This window comes from Amia ocellicauda, chromosome 7 (genome assembly GCF_036373705.1).
Source record: "Amia ocellicauda isolate fAmiCal2 chromosome 7, fAmiCal2.hap1, whole genome shotgun sequence".
Classification (NCBI taxonomy): Eukaryota; Metazoa; Chordata; class Actinopteri; order Amiiformes; family Amiidae; genus Amia; species Amia ocellicauda.
In genome coordinates, this window is record NC_089856.1 from 7,586,528 (window position 1) to 7,594,274 (window position 7,747).

General features: G+C 33.4%; 1 protein-coding gene across 6 annotated transcripts; it reads left to right on the forward strand.

Moving 5' to 3' along the window:
* The first annotated feature begins 1,267 nt into the window (after positions 1–1,267).
* Positions 1,268–6,439, forward strand: LOC136752655 (uncharacterized). 6 transcript variants are annotated; one of them, XM_066708157.1, is made up of 10 exons: positions 1,268–1,552; positions 2,573–2,677; positions 2,816–2,890; positions 2,995–3,045; positions 3,775–3,837; positions 3,945–3,992; positions 4,169–4,213; positions 4,554–4,658; positions 5,114–5,250; positions 5,777–6,439. In XM_066708157.1, the coding sequence occupies exons 1-9, from the start codon at positions 1,543–1,545 to the stop codon at positions 5,242–5,244; spliced, it is 633 nt and encodes a 210-aa protein (XP_066564254.1). In that variant the 5' UTR covers positions 1,268–1,542; the 3' UTR covers positions 5,245–5,250; positions 5,777–6,439. The 6 variants fall into 6 exon arrangements, 4 of the variants coding, with proteins under 4 accessions (XP_066564254.1, XP_066564251.1, XP_066564253.1 ...); XR_010817334.1 differs by lacking the exon at positions 1,268–1,552 and having other exon boundaries at positions 2,412–2,677; positions 4,554–4,671; XR_010817333.1 differs by lacking the exon at positions 1,268–1,552 and having other exon boundaries at positions 2,412–2,677; positions 4,554–4,671; positions 5,780–6,439.
* Positions 6,440–7,747: the final 1,308 nt, after the last annotated feature.

Below are 7,747 nucleotides of genomic sequence, written 5' to 3' on the forward strand. Positions count from 1 at the left end.
GCAGATTCACCCTCAGTCTGCCATCCTAGATATTGTGTTGTTGGAATTTCTTTTTGTTTGTTTTTATGTGTTTTGTTTTAAGAAATGCAATTTCAAGGAGAACCCATACTGAATAAATGTGTACTTGAGCTTTTTAAAAGTATCCAGTGTCTCTGACCATTCTCGATGGGGAAATCATCACAAATTTTATTTTTTTGACCGAGCCAGAGAGTTCCGGTCACATACACATTTAATGTGATTGTCATTAAAACAGTTACTTTAGCCAGTGTGCAAGCAAGCTACTGTAGAGCAATAAAATTGAAGCATAACCAAATCATATTACACTACCTTTCTCTTGTGCTTGTTTTTCTTCATCAGTTTTTTTTTTTTATGCTTTGCGCCAGATTGGTATGTACTTTTTTCTGACATTATAATTTGGTCACATCGCAATCCTACAGATATTTTCTTCTTTTCAGCCACATCATTAGGATGCATACTATACAGCTGCAGATTTCTAGTGCATAAATTATGATGTTTAAATTCCATGAAGCCCCTGGGCACAACTCACTCAATTTTTTTTAATAAAAAACTATATTTGAAAACTGATCACTGTGATTTATGAAAATCAATTATAGAAATAAATAGAATATATTCAATTATTACGTTTTTTTTTTTCTTAGGTTGCCCCCTAGCATCTGGGGGCTCTAAGCAAACGCCTAGAAATGTCTCTGTGCATGAGATGACATCTCATAGACAATAAGCGACAAGCTTCACACGACCTATGAACTAATAAAAACACGTACACATCACAAGACAACTTTTTTGACAAGAAGTGGCCAACTTCACAGCAGTACACTAAACCACACTTGAGTACAACTCCATGCACTACAGTAAATGAGAGCACTAATATTACCTAAAAGTGTACTGCATTGTACTTTTACATTCAGTAAAGAACAATGATTCATTACGATACTCCTGTTAATGATTATTGTAATCTCCTTAGGAAAGTGTATTGTAGTTTTATTGTACTTGCACAGAGGGTGGCACAGTTAAATGGCATTTTTTTATATGTATGTTATTTAGGAGTATATGTACATTTCCTAATTCAATATTTTGTTATTTTTACTTTTAAAAACACTTTTGTATTTATGTTTTCTACACTGTTTCAGATAATGATCAAGTAATTTCACGTAGTGCTATGTGCATGGGGTCAGACAGAGTGCAGGGAAAGTGAAAGTGTTCACTGCTGAACCAGCTGTGGTGTAGGAAAAAACATGTACACATTACAAGACAACTTCTTGGGACAATAAGTGGCCAATTTCACATCGGCACACTAAACCACACTAGAGTACACCTCACTGCACAAAATAACTCTGCTTAGGAATGTGTGTTGTGCTTGACATTTCATTCACTGTTGATCATTAACTTTCATTAATACTGATACAGGTCTAGGAAAAGATAAGGACATCGAGGGGTGGACATTTACCTCCAGGACCAGGGCTTTTGAAGACTGTGAACTACAGTCCTTCCTATCCCAGTGGACAGCTCCTGTTTCTGCTGAAGATGGCGAGTGGTGAGTAAAATGCATTGTTAAATAAATAAAATTATTAATGAGGCAAATCCAAGCTCTAATACAGAGATCACAAATCATAGGCTTGAAGACTTGAGGTCCAACAGCTTTTTCAGCTCTTTCAATCACTGACACTCCCAGAACTGGGAAACACTTAAATTCTGTTAAGACCATAAATTAGATGAATTGGGTAAAGTGTCCAGGTGGAATGAAAACATGAAGAGACTGTGGATCAGATCTGGATGCCTGTATTAATGTACTGGTTAAGAAGAAAAAAAAAGATTCACTTACACTTTCATAGAACCTACTGCACAGCATTCAGACTTTTCTTTCAAATTGAGTAACAACAGCATGTAAAAGCAATTCTGGTAATGCTATGCACAGTAGCAATCCTCCACACACACTCACACAGATGTATACACACATACACATGTCTGATGCATGTATTCATGTATTTATTGATTTAATAAAATAAAAATATGACCTTCTCCAGACCCTGAAACTTTACAATACATTGAAGTATGAAGGGATGACATACTTGACATCAAATTATTAACCCTTTATGGCATGTATTGCAATAATCTAGATTTATAGTAAATGAATAACTTAATCTATATTGCAAAAGTAAACCTTTTTTTTCCCTGCAAGTATTTTGAGAATTCAGTTCTATGTATGTGTTCTGGAAGTAACGTTATGAAATTGCTGAACCAAAAAATGTTATTTTGGCTGAATGTACAGAATTATTATTTCTTGGCAGGTGCCCTTATCCAGGGCTAATCACAATTACCTGAATACCTTTGAACCAAGCTACTACACAGGAAAGCCCATAAAACAACTTTCACTTTTGTTTTGTCTCAGGGCGTCCAGGGCCCTCTTACTCACAAGACTTACTACCAAAAAAACAAAAGTCTTATGAGCAAACGGCAGCCTCCCTTTGGTTTATTACCTTGGAATAACAGCAGCACAAACTGGATTTGGTGTTATAATATGCAATACAATGTTTTTTTCTGATGTGGTTGTTAGGGAGCGATTTTACTGTAACTGCAGATCGGGGGAGCATTGTTGTCGCTTTGAACGCACCTGCAGTGACTGGTAGCATTACTATGCCTGTGAACATTAATAAGTCAGGTAAGAGTGTGTCTGTGTGTTTTAATAAACAATTACACAGTGTATTTATAATGAGTATGAGTCTGAAATACTTTTAAAATCTAATTTCAATGTCTTCAAACATTAATTTGTTATTTTTTTTGTGGTCCTCTTATGTAGAGTCTGAAATTCAAGAAATTAATACATGTATAGCAGAACATATCAACCAATTGATCAAAGCTCTGGAAGCAAGAGGTTAGTGTAAAACCAATTAAAAAGGGAGAATTACATTAATAATATTTCATAAAATATATTCTAATTGTTCAAAAACATTTAATCTATTGTGTTTTGTATTTCAGATGAGCTTCAGACGAGAAAGGAAATTAATCACATGGAACAATACATGAAACGTACAGTTATAGTTTCAAAATATACATTTAAAAAATGTAAAATGTTTTTCAAGCTAAATAATCAAGTTTAATGAAAATTGTATGCTGTGCTTAGTACTTAATTTGTTTTGAAAACAGAACTATGTAGTAATATGGATAAAATAACTTTTAATGTTATGGAATAAAATAAATATATAAATCTTAAATCCCTCAAACATTTATTTAATGTGATATTTTAAGGTTTTAACAAAAAAAAAAGAAAAATCCTGATAATTTCTCAAGGCTGCGTCTCAAGGGTGCACACATCACAATTAACAGTTTAAAAAAAAAAAAAAAAAAGCCTATGCCATTGTGGTTTATCCACTGCAGTGCGTAGGTGAAGGAACTGGTTTTTGTAACAAACTGTATTTCTAACCTGCACAACAATTTTTTTTTAATTAAAAGTTGATGTCTTTATTTATGTAAATTAGTACAATCTGCTCCTTTATTTCTTTCTATTAACACAGCACTTTATAGAAGATATTAAAGGATCAAACCTCCATTCTCCATTGGGCAATGTGTTCTGATCCATCGAAGTAAAAAAAAATATGGTTGTACGTAAATGTTTGGCAATTGTACAGTGTGTAAATGTTTGCTTATTTGACGTTTTTATGATTCTTGTTATTCTTGTAAATGTGAAACTTGTTTCTCTTTTGTGTGTGAATAAAATTAAACTGCTGAAATGATAATCTATTACATTACTTATTGCAGAAATGTCAGAATTCACTCAAGAAATAAGAAAGCAAAATCAGCTTTTTGATGCCAAAAATACAGGTTAGTTTACAGTTAATTTATATTTCTTAATTTTTATGTATTATCTTTATTTAATGTTCTCCCTGTGATTTGTACAAAGTCTGACCCTTTTGTTCTCATTTCCCCAGAATTGTCACATCTTGAGCAATTTATCGAGGATCTCGTGAAGAAAAATGGTAAGAGATAAACATGTTTTTAATTTGATCTTTTTCAAACTGCTAACATTATATTCAAATACATTTTTTATTGTAAAATTGCCAGAATACATATATATTTTTCCCTATATTAACTTTATTTAATTCTCTCCCTGTGATTTGTTAAAATTATTACTTTTGTTTCCTTGTTTCCCCAGACGAATTACATAATCGTGATCAGCAAGAGCTCAAAAAGGATATGGGTGAGAGATGGAAACACAAAGAGAAGAGAAACAGAAACTGCACAGAAATGAAGAGACAGATTGCACACATACAGGCAGACACTGCACACAAACACACATATACTGAAACACACAATACTATTTATGAAATTAAATCAACTATGTATGTATATATACATCTATCTCTTTCTATATATATATGCATCAGATGGAATGATGCATTAAACTTATAGTTATGAAAACATACATTTAAAATACATTTGTATTTTGTGTGCGTGTGTATATATATATATATATATATATATATATATATGCATGCTTACACATTTCATGGTGTTTGTTTATTCTTTGTTTTGTGCAGATATGATAAGAAACACCCTGCTGGGAATTGCTGGTGTGCTCTGTGTCATAGCCATTGAAGTTGCAGTATTTGCCAGTATGTGGCTAAAGAAAAAGGGAAACAAAGGTGTGAAAGTAAAGTAAGAGTGTGTGTGTCCTTTTCTTGGGTTGTATAATCTTTTGAAGACAATTTTATTACATATTTTTAATTTGAAGGATTAATTTATTAATTTTCACCACATTTTATTCATTTTCATACAAAACAATTGCCTATTGATAGCCTGCATTATTAACATATAACAGGAGGATATACTACAAAACAGAGTTATTACAATCTGTTCCTTGAAGGTCCAATCGCTTCTTGTTTTCATTCCACCTGAGATATGAATTAATTAATGGAACTCATAATTTACTTAACCCCTTTCTTAGACTGTGTACTGCAGGTGGAGATTTAAAGAGACCTGTACACTCTACTGGATTGTGTCCTTTAATGGTTGTAGTTTAATAATACTGCTATACAGCTTTGTGTTTTGTTTTTGTTGGGGAGAAAAATATAACTTAATAAAAATTAATTAAAAACAGGGCGATCATGTCCACAATATGTACCAGATTTTGAAACTGAAGAAAATACTGCAGGAACAGATGAGGAAATGGAGCCTGAATATGTCATGGCTGAAGGCTCAGCAAGTGGCCAGTATGCTTCATACAGATAGAGGGAGGTATGTAAGATTCATTATAACCTATTTAACTGTTTAGCACCCTTTTCTGCATTCTATTCCATTCATGTATTTGACTGCTTTTTAAATATTCACTGTACAGATGTGTGTGGATACATTAGTAAAAGTTATGTAGAGGTTGTTATGCTTGGGCGTTGATTATATTACAGAAGCACATTTGTCTTTCCTTGTTTGATTAAATCTTGTGGGTTACCTTGCTTAATCTGCTAATTATCTGCAATAACAACTCACAATTGGAAATGCCCCACATTCGTTAGAGATATAGGATGAGGCCATTCACACGGGTTAAGAGATTACTCAGAGGACATCCTCAATGTTAAGTTTCTATTGAATCATTATTGCCATATTCACACACACTTTCTTTTAAATATGTTGCTGTAAACAAAAGCAAATCCTTACATAAAATTTGTTTAAAATATTTCTAGCATATCTTAATCACTCATACTCCTTACTTAGTGTGGCCAGGTAAATAATGCAACAAAATGTGTTACGTTTTCTTTCTCCCCAGCAGTGTAATGATGACCATTCTACAGATGCCTACTGACAGGCGGAGTTTGTGAGGCTAACAACTTGACCAGTGCTCTTCTCAGCAAAACAGTATCACAGATACTAGGCGTCAGATTCTGGTGCATATTGTTTTAATGCTTAAACTATATATCACAGCCATTATATTATGTTATAGTTCTCACTCTGAATAGAAAACAACTGTAGTGTGATTATACAGAAAGGTATTCTACTTGATCATTTCTATTTACCAGTCTGCAACATGTAATTAGTCACGTCTGGCAGGTGCACGGTTGTCTGATTTAATTTGGTAAATTAAATTTCTAACTGCTGCAAATATATTTTAAAAATGTATAACAGAACAAAAATGCTAGATTTGCTAATTGTCTGACCCACTCAAATTTCATGAAACATTTCCTGGAAAGTTAATAACATTTCCAAAAGGGTTTCCACCCATTTGCCACCCAATTTAGGTCTACATTTTGCATTTCAACTACCTTGTCATTCCAGCACTGTGCCACAGGATGTCACTGATAATACAGTTCTTTCAATCTTTCATTCATTTAATTAGTTCTATAGTTCTTTTCAATATAGTTCAATCATTCTTTTTCTTAGATTTAATGTACCTATGGTATTTGCTAATAAAGAAAACAGCAACATAAAATTATCTTAAGGGCTTTTATCAATGATTCTGATTTTTTTTGTTCTGTTGGTTTTGTTTTCAGATTCCCACAAATTAGCAAATTATTATTATTATTTTTTGTTATGTATAGTTTCATAATTATGTATAGTTTAATAATTCTCTAATTCATGGGCGGAGATTGATGTTGGCAAAATGTTATTAAACATTACTGTTTAAAATCAACAGTAAGTATGCAACTTTTGTGTAGCATCAAGTGTGATGCATAGATTACATTATAATATTTTCAGAATTGATTTTCATAATTTAAAATATTAAATTCAAAAATTCTGTCATTGGAAATTATTAATTTCCCCCAATTAATGGGGGGGGGAACAAAAAACATTCTTAGATGGTATTCTAAAGTGGTGCAAAGTATTGTGCAACATTGGAATATAGCATTTTTTTCCTGTGCCTTGTAAATCCACCTGTGCACAACACAGTGGACTTTTATTCCCACTGTGTGAGACAGCTATGCGGTATATTCAGTCAAATTCAAATTCATTTCATTTCATTTCATTTCATTCATTTAATGTCAGCCAAGGAATACATTTGCATAGCTTACATATATATACATATACAGTTAGGTCCATAAACATTTGGACAGTGACAACTGTCATAATTTTGGCTCTGTACGCCACCACAATGGATTTGAAAGGAAACAATATGTCAATTAAGTGTAGACTTTCAGCTTTAATTTGAGGGTAGTTACATCCAAATTGGGTGAACGGTGTAGGAATTACACCCATTTTTATATGTGGTCCACCAATTTTAGGGTCTCAAAAGTATTTGGACAAACTAACATAATCACTTTGTTGCAAATCCTTGGCAGTCAATGACTGCCTGAAGTCTAGAACCCATAGACATCACCAGATGCTGGGTTTCTTCCCTGGTGATGCTCTGCCAGGCCTGCAATGCAGCTGACTTTAGTTCCTGCTTGTTCTTGGGGCAGCTGTTGCCCCCCTGGATAAAAGTCCAGGGCAGTTTTTTGGTCCCTGTCTGGCCCTGATGCTTACAGTGCCTATGGAAAGTCTACACCCGCGTTTTCCCCTTTTTGTAGCCTGGAATTACAATGCATGAAAACATTTGTTTAAATGATCTATGCATCCTACCTACAACTTCCAAGTGAAAACAATATTCTAGATATTTGTAAATAAATAAAACATAATGAAATAGATCCTTAAAAATAATACAATACATTTTATCGGTCATTGTGGCACCATGGGTAAATGATCATGGTGCTGGGCTCAATTTATAGGCAGTGTCTACGAAACGGGCTCACACAGGCAAAAAGAA

Excerpts from the sequence above, each read along its gene's own strand:
- LOC136752655 (XM_066708154.1), top strand. The coding sequence starts at position 2,560 with ATGTGGTTGTTAGGGAGCGATTTTACTGTAACTGCAGATCGGGGGAGC. Across the intron at positions 3,046-3,774 it reads CATGGAACAATACATGAAAC|AAATGTCAGAATTCACTCAA; the intron begins GTACAGTTATAG and ends TACTTATTGCAG. Across the intron at positions 3,993-4,168 it reads GGATCTCGTGAAGAAAAATG|ACGAATTACATAATCGTGAT; the intron begins GTAAGAGATAAA and ends TTGTTTCCCCAG.